The sequence below is a fragment of the Thermobia domestica genome, chromosome 12, assembly GCF_964235325.1.
Source record: "Thermobia domestica chromosome 12, izTheDome1.hap1.1, whole genome shotgun sequence".
Taxonomy (NCBI): Eukaryota; Metazoa; Arthropoda; class Insecta; order Zygentoma; family Lepismatidae; genus Thermobia; species Thermobia domestica.
The window spans coordinates 77,276,392-77,294,620 of record NC_137465.1 but is presented as its reverse complement, the minus strand read 5'-3'; the positions used below and the strand labels follow the sequence as shown (position 1 = coordinate 77,294,620).

Genomic DNA, 18,229 nt, shown 5'->3' with positions numbered 1-18,229 from the left:
ACAATAAGGTTTGTGGCAAATCAATATCACTGCTACCACTCACTACAAATTCTATTGGTGAATTTTCAGCTATTGAACTAATTGGTTTGTAGCCAATAATACGATTGTCCAGAACACTGGTTTGCGTGGATAACGTTGAAAAAATATCCAATTCACTTTTTACACATTCACAGGATTGATGATGCAAGAAAGCCATCGTTGAATTAATCAAAAATATCTGGTGACGATGCCAATGATATCTTCTTCTTATGTGATAATTTACGTCTCTTCGTAGGATTGATGGTGGTGTTAATTGTTGGAAGGTCAATCTCAAACTGAGAGCAGTCATCCCATTTTCGTTTATGATATCCACTTCCCAGCATAGTTTTCAACTTATTTTTAGCTTTTTCTTGTAAATTTGATTTTGCCTCTTGCATGTTGATGAAACGATTCTTCCAGCGGTTGATTCGAGATCACATCATTAATCATATTGGCACCTGATTTTAATAATTCTTTCCCCACAGTTTTAGCTCCTTGCTTCATAAGTGGTAACACTGAACGAAATAAGCCACCAAGGAAACTTCCAATGCAATGTCCTGCTTGATAGGGACTTCCCACATAGACGTTGCCGATACCGGATAACGCTTGTTTTTGGTAGTATTGCAAATACGGATCAGTCATGACGTTCCAAAGGTGAATGGCATACGATGACCTGTGCTATGCCGTATATCGATTTGTATTTGCTCAAAATTCATTTCTTCCACCGGAACATAATGTGCAGGATTAAAGACTTTCCACGGTACTTGATGATTTGTAATATATTTTATTGTTTTCACTGTTAATGTTCAGTAAAGAATGTGGATAATGAATCTCTACAATTGCCACATCCCATTTCTGGCAAAACTCTACACGTCGTTGTAATTTCGTAATATATGAAGTAAATGTATTTTCTGGAAAATAATCCATGGAACTATTACTGGGAAGTGTAACGTAAAAATCTTCATTAGGTTCCATTCTTCTTCTTCTTCAATGTAATTGCAGGGATCCACGAATTGAATGAAGAAGGATATCCTTTCCACTGGAGAGCTCCTCCGTGGCTAAGCGGTTAGCGTACGCGCCTTTGGCGTGGGAGACCCGGATTCGATTCCCGGCGGGAGCTCATGTGGTTCGGATTCCACGTTAATCAGTAGGTCCACGTCTCATATAGCCTCGCTGCTGAAAGGGACGCTAAACTAAAATCAACTCAACTCTTTCCACTGGACGAGACACTCTTTTCTGCGACCTTTTGTTTTTGTACGTAATATTTTATCGATGAGGAACATCGAGGGGAGTGGTACTGGTTGTAATTCTTTTCTGTAGAAAACACCATCGATGAGTTGATGATTTAAATCCTCTAGTCGATACACTGGTGGGTTTCTTGGTACAATGGCTTTTACTCTAAATATTTCCCAAGTCCAGTTCTCGAGGTAACCCTTGTCAAAGATACGTTTTGTTTTACTAATACGAACAGTATCACCAACAGATAAATCCGTATCTTGTTTTGAACGTTGTAGTTTTTTGTCACATAAGTTATGCCACACCTCCAGTAAATTGTCCTGAGAAACGTTTGCAGGTGCCATTTTAATACTGGAGTGTAGACTTTCCTTGTATGCTTTTACAAGTAAAGGCAATATTTCCACATACGATGTTTCAATGTCTGATTAAATATTTCTGCGATGCTGGCTTTAATATCTGGATCCTTTGTTGTAACATGTTGCACGTTGTGTTTCCTGAGAAACTTTTGTACTTTCTTGTTGGTGTTCAGTTCCTTGATCACTACGTAGCACAATTGGTTTCCTGTCCTGGAAAATCAAGTAAAATGCATTCACTATATCCTCGGCACTTCTTGATTTTAGTGGTACAGCCCACCCGTACCGACAAAACACATTAATCACTGTAAGAATAAAACGGTAATTGTCATTATAGTTTTGAAGTGATTGTAAATTATTTAAATCACATTCCCATTGATCATCAATATTGTTGATAAGATAAAGATCTATACGGAAACGACGACGTACAAGACGATGTAACGTGTAGGTGGGTTGTTTGTTTAACCAAAGTTTTATTTTTGCTAGAGGTATAGATTTTCCCGTGGCTTGCCATAATTTCTTTGCAGTAGAAAATGATGCAGGATGTGCTGGATCGTAATAAATGGATTTCAACTTTTTGTTCATGGTTTGTACGTGGACCATTGTGGAATGATACGTTTTCATTTTGGTTGGACTTCTAAAACATCGTCATCTTTTTTTCCGGAAGAAAATAATTCAGGTGCAGGTTTTGGTGGTGCAGATCCTTCAAATGCTGTTGTACTATTATGCTTGACAATATAGTTTAATCTTCGTGGATTACCAATCAATTCTTGAGGCGCGTTTGACGATGCAAGGTAGTTGCAAAACAATTCCCAGCCTTGAGGATTAGAATGTTTCCTCGGTCGAGTCACATCACACATTAAATCTACAATATTGGATTCATGCAGTTTATTATCGTTGATGTACACTGTTCCTTTATGATCCCACGTAATTGCGTCATCTTGTTTTAAACGACGGGATAGTAATTCGGCTTTCTTACGATACATTTGTGGTATTACGGCTAAAATTTCTTGCTTCGTGCTATCGTCAACATTCGGAACGTCATTATCAGGTTTCATTGATGTAATTGTAAGTGGTATTGGTTCTTCTTGTTCACGTATCACATAAAGATATTTCTGTAATATTCTATTGTACTGATTCCATTTTTCTTCATCACTTGCATACGATGTATTCAATATAGATTGCATTTCACCATCGAGATTAGATTCTCGATTTTCACTCACACGGGCTGATGATGCATGCATTCGTTGAAGCATTTCTGGTGGCACTAAAACCATCTTCTTGCTATGTTCTATTATGTTTATTGCTTAAACAAAATACTGGATAACACACTTCCTACAATAGGTGCAAGTAATGCAGGTAAGAATCCTCCTTGTTGTACGGTTTCTTCTTTTTATCCAATGATTTTGTATTGTCCACGAGATAGCGGAGCATGTTCTTGTAACGCTTTTATCTTGCCTTCTGCGCACTTGTCAGTGGAACATTGCCTTTTAAGACATTATAACAACATTCACAAATACTATGAATTAATGAAGCGTCTGCATTGGCAGTAATAGCTTTACGTAATCTTAATTTAGCTTTGTGCAGAGCACGTAGCAGATCAGCGTGTTTCACTGTAGGAGACATCGTGACAGACTGTCATCCTTTTCACATGCACAATAATTTAAACATGTATTGTTGGTACGTAAACGTAATGATGCAAATCGTCGGGAAAAATATTTGTACGAAATCGCATTTCATCTGGTGTATCTTGTTTAAGATCCATCAGCAAACAGCCATGTGGGTTTCTTGTTGCGTCTGCATAACTTGCTTGTTGAAGCAGTGGATGCTCAGGCATGATTTGATAATTTACATGCTTGATTTGTGACTTGTCACGCGGATTTTTAAACAACACCAAATACGAACAATTTAAACTCATATTTCTATTTCCTGTACTTTGATGAAATATATTTTGTGTTATAAAAATCACACTAATATTTCGATGATGCGAACCTTCCGTGAACATATCAACAATATCACTATTCACTTCTCGCATATGGTCATCAATAATAATCAAATGTGGTCCATCTTGAGGCTGAAAATCTTTCATTCGTGGAAGTCCTTCGTGAAATTCTACTGGAACCGGCATTGTTGCATACACGTCTTGCCATTCTGCATAATACCAGTATATCTCACGAAATTTCGCATTGATCATGGTTGGGATATTTGACAGTAATCGCTTCACAAAATACGTTTCAGCACACCCACTAGGTCCTGCGAGAATACAGGAAATGGATGTTTCCACCGTGTATCCATGATGAACACTAAAACCTTGTTTTAAATATGATGCGTATTTAAAATGACTTCCAATTTTTTTTATTTTAGTTTGTAAATTCTTGCACTCACTGATAAATGTTGGTGAGAAACGGAAAAACCGTTTATTTGTTAATCGAATAGTTGAAAACAGGATAAAGTTTGACGGTTAACCGTGAAAGTTTATCACTGTTTGATTTTAAATTCTATTTGAATTTTTTGTATGAAATTTGTTTTCAGATTTTTTTGTTTCAAAATTTTGTTTGAAAATTGTTTTAAATTTTTCGTTTGAAAATTTTGCTTCAAATTTTTGGTTTGAAAAATTTTTGGTTTCAAAAATCTTTTTCAAGCTTTCTGATTTGAAAATTCTTTAGTTTGAAAGTTTTTGTTTTAAAATTTTTATTTTGAAAATTCTTGTTTTAAATTTTTGGTTCCGAAAATTTTTCCTTTCAAAATTTTTCGTTTCAGAATTTTGTTTGAAAATTTTTCGTTTGAAATTTTTCTTTGAATATTTGGTTTGAAATTTTATTTGAAATCTTTTTCGTTTCAAAATTTTGTTGGCAAATTTTTTAGTTTGAAGATTTTTGTTTAAAAGTTTTCGTTTCAATTTTTTGTTTCGAAAATTTTGGTTTGATTTCTTTTAGTTTGAAAGTTCAAAAAAGTTTTAAATGCCATGAATCTTGTTCAAAGTTTCCACCTAATTTTTAGAGAACATTGACCAGGGACCCGTCGCGCATCAAAACCAAATCATCGATCACGTGACCGTACTAGCATTTGACACCCTAAGGGTCCTACCAAATTGAAAGGGGATACCCGTCCATACCTTATAACCTTATCAGAGGATAAATTGAGTCAATAACCGAACACATGGTTGTACTAAAAATTTGGCAATTTTGTACACATGAAAGGACCACCGAAATTTATCATGATACATATTGAGGTCCTGTACCATGCTTAAATTGGACAATTTCCAAAATTGAAGGGGTGGGTCAATGTACCCCTGCCAAAAATTTAAAGGGATGCATCAATATACCCGTGTCTTATGATAGGAAATGGACCCCTATAATCATATAAGGTAATAGGACCTCACCAAAGGGGATAACTTAGGTAAAAACCAAACACGTGGTACTATGTATTGCTTACGTTTATATTTTGACAATTTTGTACCCCTAAAAGGGAACGAGGTAGACCACCCAAATTTATAGACATATATTAGGGTCCAGTACTATGATACCAAATGTTTAAATTTGGCAATTTCTAAAATTGAAGGGGTGGGCCAAGGTACCCCTCCCAAAAATTTCAAGGGGTGCACAAATGTACCTATGTTTTATGAAAGGGAATGGATCCCTGCATACGCCCATATAATTATATAAGGTGATAGGACCTCATAAAAGGGGATAACTTAGGTCAAAACCAAACACGTGGTTGTACTAAAATTTGACAATTTTTTACCCATGAAAGGGAACGAGGTGGACCCCCAATACTAATAGAAGTACATATTACGGTGCTAAGCTACCACACCCAATTTTTAGGTTTGGCAATTTCCAAAATTTAAGGGGTAGGTCAAGGTACCCCTCCCAAAATTTTAAAGGGGTGCATTAATGTACGCATGTATTATGAAAGGTAATTGACCCCTGTATACGCCCATACAACTATATAGGGTAATAAGACCTCATCAAAGGGGATAAATTAGGTCAAAACCTGCGAAATTTGAATTTTTGGCAATTTTTTACCCATGAAAGGGAACAAAAAATGAAATGAAATATTTGAGTTTTACGTCCCACGGTTATGCCGGTTAGGCTAAAGGAGACGGTGATGATGAGTAATGAATGAAATGGTGGAATGAAGAAAGTGGGAGGAAACGGGAGAACCCCGAGAAAACCCACGCACACGGTGTTTGTCCACTACAAAGTTCACTTGGCGGGGGCTGGGATCGAACCCGGGACCCCAAGTACCAGAGGTGAACGCTCTACCACTGAGCCACCGCGGTGAAAGGGAACAAGGTAGACCCCCAATACTAATAGAGGTACATACTATGGTTTTAGGCTACCATACGAAATTTTTAGATTTGGCAATTTCCAAAATTTAAGGAGGGTGGTCCTATGTACCCCTGCTAAATTTTAGGGGGTGGGCAAAGGTATCCCTGCCAAAATCTAGAGGAGGTGGTCCTAAGTACCTCTAGGTCAATGACCCCGAGCCAAGGCCATTGACCTAAGACGTCACAAAGGTCGGGGTGAAAGTCCAAACTTCGATCAGGGCACCCCATTACTACTCTGGTGGACTAGCAGAAGTCCCAAGTGAGTAGCCATGTCAGAGATAGTAGCCATGAGCGTAAGCGAAGATACTGAAAGCACGTGCGTTTTCGCAGTGATACGAGTTCCTATAGCACATGTAATGGTTTCACACTAGTAGTGCTACATTTGTAATCATAAAATACAGCTTTCTTACACCGTGTAGAAATATTCTGCCGGCGGTAAATAGTATCTACTACAGTCATCCTTCACACACGCACGAGCTTATTTTAATTGTCGTATAGTGCTTTTAATCACTTACACTAGTAACCCCACAGTTGTAAACATAAAATAAAGCTGCAGTACTTAATATTTAATTTTGCTCCCAGCAAAATTTGTTCCTTATAAACATGGTTTTTCATCTAAAGTATTGAATTTTATCTGTAAATTTGGCAAAATGTGATGTGCCTAAACTTGACCTGCACCATCTTGCATTCCTTATATTGCAGTATATGGTAAATAGCATACACTTTGCATTACGGTTTAGTAAACTACAATACGTTACCACATTAGATATTCGTCTTTTGAAATACACATTTCTTCTGTAAATTTTACAAATCTGTGGTCCTGATTCTTAACCAGTACCGACAATTTATGTAAAGAAATGGCACAATAGTGTACTTTGATCAGTATACAGCGGAACATGCATTCTTTACCTATGCCTGTGTGAGGAAAAATCTTTTCTAAAGCAGCGAAAATTGTATCTATATAGAATATAGTTGCTTTCAGGGATAAAGAAAATTTGACTTTCATACCTTCACACTCACTTCCACTGACGGCAATTATTTTGTATCTCCAGGCGAAGATAGAATTTGTGATTGACTGTACCATTGAGTATTCATATTATATACATGTAATTTCAGTTTGTCTATCTTAGTTTATTTTCGTTTTCTTTGCATCGAGTTGCGGATTTTTATTTCGTGTTTTCTATCTACTTTCGTCTTGTTTACATTACGAGCTTTATGTAATACATTACGATTCAACATTGTGTTATGATTACATCTATCTGCAGACAGGACCATTAGCGTTGTTTGTTACGGTATGAGACATCTGTCTCGATTCAATGTTAAGCCTAAATTTATTACTCTTGATAATGTCATACCTGTGTTGGCCAATAGAATTACAGAATTCCATCGTCCTAGGCTAAAAGGTTTGCGATCGGCATATACTATTTTGATCAAAAAGTTCCCGAAATTCATCCACAAAATTAAACATACAAGTTTATTCCTAAAAATTGATGTCCCCTTCGAAGTAATCTTCATCGACTGCAACGCACTTATTCCAGCGCTTGATCCCGTTCTCAAAACATTTGTGGTACTCATTTTCGGCATATTCATCAGAGCCATCTTCGATTTTCGTATTATCTCATCTAGGCTGTTAAAATCCGTTCCCCGCAATGATTTCTTGAATCGATCAAACAGGAAAAAGTAGCAAGAGCCAAATCCGGTGAATTCGGTGGCTGCGGAATGGTATTCTTTACGTTTTTGATTAGAAACTCGCGGATAATGATAGCATTGTGCGACACTGCGTTGTCATGGCGCAAAAATCCACGAGCTGTTTGTCCGGAGATCTTTTCTTTTTAGGCGAATTGGTTCACGCAACGCTTCATAACGCCCAAATAATACTTCTTGTTGACTGCCTGACTTTCTGGCAGAAATTCATGACGTACAACATCGTTGTAAGCCATGAAAACCGTGAGCATCACCTTATTTTTCAACTGAAAACGACGTGGATATTTCGATCTTGGCTTATTGGGTTCTCGCCACTCGCTCGCCTCATGTCTGGATTGCATATCATACTCACAAACCCACGTCTCGTCTACAGTAATGATGCGTTTGATAAAAGTTGCGCCCGATTCACTCTTGCAAATCATGTCTTTTGCATTATGATGCGGTCCCTTTTTTGCATGAAATTCATGTATTTCGGCACTAAATTTGCTGTATACGGTGCAAACCCAAACCATTCATTATAATGTCTTGAAGGAATTCATAAGTAATGTTCAAATCATTTGGTAATTTACGGTTTCGATCAACATTTCTTCACTTTATCGATATTCTAGTCACTTTTTGATGTCGACGGCCTGTCACTGCGTTCATGATCTTCGACTGACTCATGACCAAGCGTAAAGCGGTTTTGCCTCTGGTAAACCTACAATCCTACTATTTTGGATTAGTGTGCCATTATGCTGTATGTACAGTCTTGTTCAAAATTAGTTGCTCCCCACAAGCTCGCAACACACAGCAGTTATGATTGTTGCGATATATATATAAGATAGGAAATTAAAAAATCGTATGTATACAGATTTTTAAGTTTCTCATATAGATTTTTTAAGTAGACAAGTTGAAAAGGAAGTATTTTTTCCACAAATGAAGTAAAGCGTAAATATACTTTAACAGATTAATACACTGAGATTTTAAATTATTTTGCAAAAAAACGCATAAGGAAGATTAAGACTACTAACGAAGATTTCTTAATTTAATTCCCTAAAAAATTTTAGAACTTAAACCAAATTAGATATAAAGAATTAAAATAATTTGGTGATAGATTTTATTGACGATTATTATTTAGAAAGGTATACACGAGAAAAACAGGTCAGTACTAGAGCGTTCACCTCCGATGCGTGGTGTTCCTGGTTCGATTCTAGTTCGCACAAAGTGGACTTTATGGTAAACAAATACCGTGTGCGTGGGCTTTCCCGGGGTTATCCCTATAATTTTCTTCAACCCACATTCATTATTATTATTACAGTTTCCCTTACTTTTCAATCATAATTGCATGATTGAGAAAATATATTTATCCAATTCAAAAGAGAAAATATATTTATCCAATTTCCATAGAATAAGAAAAATGTATCTTTTCACTAGTGGAGAAAGAATTCTGCGATCGTGGGAACTGTCATGCGCGTGTAGGAGAGTCAGAGAAAAAACATTTTATCCTCATCCATCTAATACTTCAACTTCACGAACTTCACGGGAAGTGTCGCTTATCATGATGATCGCCTCAGCCGCTCATTCCAAGTTTAAGACATAATGGGCATACTTCATATAGTTGCATTGTTGGACTTATACATTAGTTTCCAACGTTGTTACATTTCTATATTATATATAAAAGTACAATGTTGTGTAGAATCGGAACTACATACATAGAACATGCGCCAAGTGTTGCATGCCGATTTCAACAAAATTTTGCAGGTAGATACTGGACAAATTAAAGTGACCCATATTTTTTCGTTTATACTCAGATTTTCTCGCAAATCCTCACTGGTTCAGTTCTTCCGAAACTATTACGTATTATTAATGTCTGTCTCCTTTAGCACACATATCATGACTGTGGGTCATGAACCTGCAGATGTAACGATATTATTTATTTTCCTTTTATCAACTATATTCAATCTCAACTGTAGTTATGCAACCACGCACAACACACCAAAAATCCTTTGCCATCTTGATTTTGTTCAAAATATTGATGGTGTGTCTTGTTACTTGGTGGGACGTTGTTCCCTGTCCTAACGGAATATCCGGGACTCCCACTTACTGTGGGGGACTCTCTTGCGCCCCCCACTGAATGATTCAGAATCATGAATTTTTGGATAGAACAGATTACAAGTCTAAGACAAAAACATGTCGCCTCAGCTTAATGGGTAATAGTTTTGGAGATATTCGCGCTCAAAGTTCATTTTCCCACAAGTTTGGACAGTCCTCTGAAATTATGCGCTTTTGACCACCAGTCTATATGAACTCTTTTTTCTTATTTTGATGTGAGGAATCACCTGTTTCAGTTTGTCGGTCTAGTTCATTAACACTCTGTATATATATGTTTGATTAGCAACACTGTTAATGCAATGGTATTGCGAACTGTCAAAAAACACCCTCCTGTCCATATTTGCATGTTACAAATTTCATCTCAGCTTTTATCAATTAGTTTAGAAGTTACAAGGTCGTTTCAAAACAAATGAATTACCTATTATATGTTCTAATGTACTATATTACATAGCCGTCATATATTTTATAGTTTTCTTATATTCGTACATGGATATTCTTCGTCGATAAAACGCACTTTGTTTATAAAAAAGACCTTTTTTTTTTTTTTTTTTTTTTTTTTTTTTTAGACAGCATTGGAACCCATGCTAAAATAAATATATGCATATAGATATCTGACGTCGCTGACTATACTACGAAGACAATACCGTCAAACTACTCTGTGCATCTTTGATGTATTGGTTTGTTCCGCCCCCTATTTTCTTAGATCATCTGTCATACGCTATGCGAGTTTTTCTTTCTTTCTTATACTGCATACTCTGCATGTTACTATCTGTGACAGTGTTCTGTGTGTGCAAAACTGGGAATTGTGAAGGATCTGGACTCTGTTTTCTCCAAGGTTGTATAGGTTTTCAGACCAGAAGTGTAATATACAGTTAAGTGTTGAGCAAACATCGATGATTACTTTAAAAAAGTAATAAAACAGAAAATAAAGGATGAGAAAGCAGTCATAGGTACTACTATACTTAATTGCTATCTACCGTCTCCCTTGGGAACTGGCTCCTAGGATAGTCCCTAAAGAAACAGTTGATAACAACCTGGTTCAGAGCTCGTGTCCTGTTCAAGCGCAAATTAGGAATGATAAAGTAAAATAAGTGATATGACATAGGTAGCCTCAGTTGTTCGGAAATTCAGATTTAACTGTATTTACTTCTGTACATACACCTGCGTATATACGACTGGCAAGCTGATGAAGTATTCGCACACACACAAATAAAAAGAGAAAATTAGCTTGAACGAATTTCTGTTTATTGAATGTATGCTGTATATATATGTGTGTGTGTAGTAAAAGAAAGGATACTGATAACACAAATTTCCACTTGATACAGCATGAATGCTTCAGCGAACGACACTGCGCAAACACTTCAGAAATATAAAACAATTAATATCACAAGAGAATATATATAGAAGGGCTATATTCTCAGTGTTTCCATTTGCCAATTATCACATTCACTAAATCACTATCTACGTCGAAGTTGGGCTTTCACTGAGAAACAGGGGAATGAGTACGGGGATTGGGTAGAGCACTAGTTTCCAACGAGATTTTGTAGCTCCAAGAATGACGCACTTTATAAAATTATATAAGGAACATTTTGTTCACTTCTTCTGTTGAGGCTGTACTTATAACTGCACAAAAACTTAATGCTTATTCGTAGTCATTTACATACTAGAATATAAGTAAGTTCGTCCAACATATGCTTTTCGTGCCTTACTCTCTTAACACCAAGCGCAAACTCCTCGCTTCTGCCAACACCCGGGAAAATCCCTCACCATGTCTCCGGTTGGCAGTGTCTTTTAAGATTTCGTGTGAGGAATACATAAATTTATATATTTATACTTGATGCAAATATAGTCGTGGTATATTTAGTAGTTCTGGCAACACGTCTTTTAATTTCGTGGGAACGAAGAACCAAATTGCAACTAAATGAGTGTTGCAGACCAACTTTAAGAATTCGGTCTATACCTGATAGATTCTTCACATAATAGTTCAATACGAAATAGTTTAATGAAAAAGAATACAGATTGGCAATTGCGGAGATTGACCATTCTGTCTGCAATTCACACAGACTTCGAGCACAGTTCTCACGATATTTAAGATAACAAAGCGTCGGTGTGTCGGACTGCAACGGTCGATATGCACCTGCCTGCGATGTAACAATTTCGTAACTAAAAAGATTTCCAACCATTGATAATGATTTAGATGAAAAGTATATACAAAATAGTCTTACTAGCCAAAATCATGAGTTGGTGACTTCACTCAAGAAAAGAAAAAGTTTACGGTTTCGAAGCACTCTGCTAATGAGATAAGCATTTGGTTCAGTAAAGAATGCTTTCTTTGTATTATCGACGATGACAGTAGGTATAGAGAACACCTGTATGCAAAGAAAGAACGTAGTTACTCACCAGCAGACCAAAGCAAGAAAACAACTTTTCCGTTCACATGAATATAATAATAATTTTGCATGTTCATTAAAAATTGGAGAAAATGTATTTTTGTCTAATAAGTGCGGTGTTATGACCACGCTAACGATCATATAATAATTCAGTAGTAGTTGGTAGAAAAGTTCTGGAGAGAAAATTACAAAATCGTGGATTAGATGTTGTTGTTTTCTTTTTCTTTTGAAATAAAAACGATACTTTCTCTAATTCGCGCGTAGAATTATCATGTAAAACAAAAAAAGAGCATTTGTTAGTTTTTTCAAAGTTAGACTTTTCGAACCCTGTTTGAATTCGGGAAGATTTAAGCTAATAACTTCTAGTTATTTGACCCTTGTTTCATCATACTGAAAATAATGGGAGAAAACTATGCAACAAATTTTAAATTGTCCCCTGTCACTACAACTGAAAGTGGACAATTATAAGATTATACTCACTTATTTACAGGATCGACAATACCCTGACATTCAGCGCCAAGACCTTGTCCCTCAGTCCATCCCATTTTCCGCAGCAACTGAAAACCTATATTGTCTTCTCTCAACTTGTACTCCTTGTAGTCCGACAAATCAGGCTCTCTCTCTTCCTTCAGCGCGTTCCACTGTATAAAACCACAAAGAATAAAAATATTAATCGCGTATAATGTATAATAACAATGTTCGTTACAAAGTATTGATATCGAAAGTTCTGCTCAAAAATTATACTGAACATATTGTAAAATTCCATCCCCGCACACATGGTACTCACATGCTTTTACAACGAAGACATGTTTTACGTTCAGAAATAAACAATAATAGGTGTCGTAGAAACAACACACCTCCAGGAAGACACAAAGAAGGTTTCGAAGAAACCTATGAAGGTTGATTGCCCCTACATGGACTCTCCTTCAAGAAGACCTATAAAAGAAGACTTCAAGAGGAGAAATCTGTCAGTTGACCGTTGATTACTCACCCATTAACATATTCTCCTGGGGCTGTTATGAGCTACAGAGAATTCCTTTCAAACCCATCTCCTTAGGCTGCTATGAGCAAAGAATTTGCTCCCTTTAATCACGTTTCTTCCGGGGGTACCATGAACTACAGAGAACTATCTATCTCCCAAGGATCTATGAGCAAAGATGACATCCTTCAATCACCCATTCCGGAGGCTGCCATGAGCGAAGGAGTTATTCATGATGCCTGTCTAAGTCCATTACGAGCTAAAGACAATTGAACCTCTACTCCGAAGCCACTTATGTGTGCCAAGGGCTTTACTGAACTTTGAAAACAATTTACAAGAACTTTGTAAACTTTCATTTTTTATAATAAAAGGTGATGAGTTTAAATACCGGTTTCGTTATTTACGACTCTACCAACAAGCATTACATGGTGGTTAGGTGCGCTTTTCAATTCACTACACTAAGCTCAAGCATAAAAACCTCGCTTCAGAACACTCTTTTTATTAACGGAATTAGACTTTAAATTTTGGAGCCACATGTTTTAGGTTAGTGCAATATCATTTTTTCTCATTTCTTTCTATCTACTTTTCTCTTCTTAATAAGTCAGTAGTGTGATTTTTTTAAATGCCGGAACCTAGACCGAGAAGGCAGACATTTAGACTGGAGAAGGATTACAATAGATCTAACGGCGACATGGAGGGCGTATTGCAGATGTCATTTAATACGCCGCATTTAACTAAACACTCAGGGCATATTACAGATGATCCCAACAGATCTTTTGTGTTATAAGCAAGGGCGTCGTTAAGGGGGAGTAAAGTGGGAAAGCCCCCCCCAAAGTTTCCAATCTCTTGACAAGTTGGCAAATTAAAATACATAGTTGGCAATTTGAAGAATGCCGTTTTGTTCAATTGACTTATACGGTTTAACATTTTCTTAGGTACCCAGTTGCTGCAAAATATTTATTAGTTCTCCTATAGACTTGGCATAAGTTTTGTGTAGTTTCCAAGCTTGAAATAAATTGATATATTCGTTTAAAGTTTCTTTACTTGTTTCAAGTGATTACACTTCACTTTTGTTCATTTGATATTCGTGAACATTTTGAAGAATCTTTAATTAAAATCGGGAATTGTACCACTGACGAAAGCAGAATAGAGTTGGCAAGCAAAGGCAGACAGAAGAGGCGTTTCGGTGGCAAGTAGAGCATTGGACGCAAAAGCATTTGATACAAGAGCGTATACAAGGCAACAGGTAGTGACTGGCAGAATTGATGTTAATAAAACAAGAACAAGGCAGCGACTGGTTAGTATTAAGCCTGCCATACGTCCCGTAAAAAACGGGACAGTTCCGATTTTGGGCCCGAGAATCCCGCGTCCCAATAAATTTAGTCGGGACAGGCAAATGTCCCATATTTTAATCCCATCCCATTTCTGCTATCAATATAAGCTTATTCGAAAAGCAATGAAGTGGCTGGGATAATGTGAATGAACAATAAAGTGTAGCATGTAACAGTTTTGAGTAATTTATCACAATACCCTGTCCGACTTGATAGCGAGCGAAATTTGCAACACTGTTTTTTCCATTGTACAGTCACCCACATAAGTACCTTGACCCCAAGTAATGGAATTATAACAGCCAGGGGTCCAGGTACTTATGTGAGTGACTGTACCTGGTGGAAACTCGGACACTCTCCAACATAAAAAAAAGGTAAGATGGCTTTGAGTGTTTCTACATGTACAAGCACAGGAAAGATGAGTGACTTTTTCTTCAGAGAGACATTAAATAAAGTAACAAGAATTATAATATTTTTGAGAGGTTATGGGCACAGAATTGTGATTGGTCCAGGGCTCAGAAATATGTACATCTGGTCCTGACAATTATACACGACATAAGGAGAAAAATCAACTTTTCATCAGATTAAACTGACAAACGTAATTTTGGCAAATACTACCATGTAAATAAATATTGCTAAACGCGCGAAGAATATTGAATGTAGATTGTATCACTGATTTAAACCGTTTGCATATTGTTTTTCTGTAAAGTATTTTTATAAGACATTATCTTATGTTTTTAAGGCAATTTTTTATTGTAGTTGGATTGTAAACATCTTCAGTCCGTTAAGTTAATTGCAGGGAACGACGAGAGAAAAGTAGCTGCAGCTTAGGGAACTTCCGCCTATTATATTGCTGAAAAAAATAAATGTCGGCTAGGCTAAAGGAGACAGTGATGATGGGAAATGAATGAAATGGTGGAATGAAGAAAGTGGGAGGAAACGGGAGAACCACGAGAAACCCACGCACACGGTGTTTTTCCACTACAAAGCTCACTTGAACTGAGCTGGATCGAACCAAGGACCCCATGCACCTAGAAGTGAACGCTATACCACTGAGCCACCGCGGCCTATTATACTGTTATTCATAACCAGAGGTACAGTTTATTGGATTGTGTTGGAAAGTTTGGTGGGGGAGGAATGGGATCTAAAATGTCCCCTATTCCCATAAAGAAAACATGGCAGGTTTATTAGTATAAACTTTTTACTATGTATAGTATGTAAATTTGACAAATTTAAGTTGGTTTTTTTTTCCCAATAGTAAAATGTCAAAGGGAAGCAGATTTTGATACCAGAGTGAACATACTTTGTTTTGTGTAACCATGTATATTTTGTGTGTGAATAAACCTTTCGCTTTGAAACAAAAGGTGATCATATTAATATAGAGGACAAGAATAGCTTATTTCAGTTCTGTTTTGCAATAAGACTTTCTATTTGCAGGGCTTTTCGAGTAGGGAGAACTGAACAAAAGTGTGTTTTGGGAATGGTATCATCAGTGCCTTTCATAACGGGGGGCGATAGCCTGGGCGCCGAAGAAAGGGGACGCAAAATTGGGGAGAAAAATTAAAAAAGAGAATGAAAGAAAGAGAGAGAAAGGAAAAATTATTTGGAATATTACTAGTATGTACTCAAATCCTCTTTCTGCTTTAGGAAGTGGTCCTATAATGTTACTCATGTTAGGAAAAGTGCACATATATAAAATGGAAGGAAAAAGTAATAAAAGGAGTTCAAAATCAAGGAAAAGCAGGGTTTACTTTTGAAAGTTTTCTTACGCTTCGCGCCAACCATGGTGGCACTTCGCGAATGGTCTGTCGCCCTAACTCATATGTACGAGGCGCCCGTCGTATACTCTCACCCCGGATGCTGATTTTCCAGAGCACGGCACAAGGGGGCGCAGTAGGTTTCTGGAAATGTTGTTCGATGGACGAAAGCTACAATGGATGAGTCAAGTCATTCTGTCGCTTCCGCTATGAACCTAAGTGCATGATTCCAAAAGTAACATTTTGGGGGGCCAAACAATACGTCTGCTGGGTGAAAGCATAGATCGGTGTGTGTTTCACTTCATTTTCATACAAATGTGTTGCCTTTCCTACTTTAATCACGTAGTTGCTTCTTTCGGAAAGTAAAACAAAAATTGCAATTCTTCCTTATTTTATAGTATTTATAAGTCAAAGCATTACGGAAACATTGTATGTTACTTATGTAGCTCATGGGGGAGCAAGCGAGGCACGTGCCCCGGGCTTGCGGTTGGAGGGGCGCCTAAAAGGGAGGTTATATATTAGTATTTTTCTTGAAGGTATTTAATACTTTTCATCAGAGTGCGAAATTATGAAATCGAAGTGGGAGGAGACTGGAGGACAGAAGAGAAAAACAAACTGCGCATTTCTGGTGAGATTTGACTGGCGCAGATTATCTAAACTAGCCATAAGTTGTCAAATTAACAGTTGTGCATCATGGGAGATAATAATTCTGAGTTGAGGTGTGAAATTTTATTCGAAAACGGGGGTTGTTCGAATTCGTATCTCAGATGGGGCACGGAATGGGATGAATATGAAAATAAGGTTGCTGTAAAATTTTCCGCAGGGTTGGTAAAAGTGAGACTAAGATTTTCGAAACACTTGGTATGTTTTTTTTTTAACCAAGACACGACATTTTTTAAATCAAGACTTGGCAATTTCAAGTTTCATCCCCCCCCCAATCTTGTAATGCTCGCTACGCCGCTGGTTATATGACTACATGGACAATCATCAATGTTGCTGGGCAGCTAAAAAGAAGGAAGATTTTCCAGTATACTTACAGGACATAGCTATGGATTTGGTACTTCAGCTTAAAAATCAGAACCATTGTAACACATAAACATACGAAAATTTAAAAGCAAAATTAATTTCGTAAAGCAGGCCCATTAAGTACCTCCTTATAAAATGGAACAAGAGCTTTCTCAAGTTCAACAACGTTCTAATGAACCTATTGACGTCTACTTTCTTAGAAAGTTAAGGGCTAAACGGCAGGTTGCACCGAATACATCGGAGGAACAGAGAATCCATTATCTTTCTTAGGACTACAATGTAATTGTCTTAAAAAAAAATAGCGTTGGAACTATCTGATGCGGTCGAAGCTCTTCAGGCGAAGCTTAATGCTTTAGCATCAGGGCAGGATTTAATGAGAAAAAGAGACCACGTGGAACTTTCTCAAACTCTAAATGTGTTATACGGCCGACATCCTATTCCTAATACTGTATCATGTTTATTAGCTAGTGCAACTACATTATCTATACAAGTCCTTCAACGTCAACAGTACAATCTTCCTTTAAAAATGCAATCTGTATCAACCCAGCCACATCAAGTTTCGACTTTTACTCCTATATCTAATTTTCAACAACAATGCAATATTTAACTCCTTACAATACGCAACCAGAAATACACAGTCAAAATCCTAGTTATCAATATTATCCTTCCTCTCTTCCAATAAATACCTTAACATCACAACAACAGCAGTAAGAAAACCAGAAGTCGAATCTCAACCCCACGGATGTTGTCCAAAACAGAAAAATCCGATCCAAAATGAGTTTTCTTTCTTTGCCAAATAAATGGCCAAACTCTTTAATACCTGTGCTGTCCAGCATACGAAACCAGAATACAAAATAGAAAAGAAAATAAGAATTTTCAAAACGGGACCAAATTTAGGAAAAAGCAGGGGACACAACAAAGTCACCACTAGATTTGTCAATTGATCAAATATTGGGGTCCGTGCAGTTTGCTGAAATCGTGGTCGCGGTGCTTCAATCTGCTTTAAACTTATTATAT

The 18,229-nt window shown here is 37.0% G+C and overlaps 2 protein-coding genes across 4 annotated transcripts in view; one reads left to right on the top strand and one right to left on the bottom strand.

Moving 5' to 3' along the window:
• The window catches only part of LOC145666520 (uncharacterized), a 466,510-nt gene that overhangs the window by 40,440 nt on the left and 407,841 nt on the right, over window positions 1-18,229 (bottom strand). For all 3 annotated transcript variants that reach the window (XM_081733813.1, XM_081733810.1, XM_081733811.1), the window contains one exon: window positions 12,603-12,763. In XM_081733813.1, coding sequence (XP_081589939.1) covers window positions 12,603-12,763 — 161 coding nt within the window. The remainder of the gene's footprint in view (window positions 1-12,602; window positions 12,764-18,229) is intronic.
• Window positions 1-18,229, top strand: part of LOC145666521 (uncharacterized) — a 411,536-nt gene that overhangs the window by 227,450 nt on the left and 165,857 nt on the right. The gene's annotated exons all lie outside the window — the stretch shown is intronic.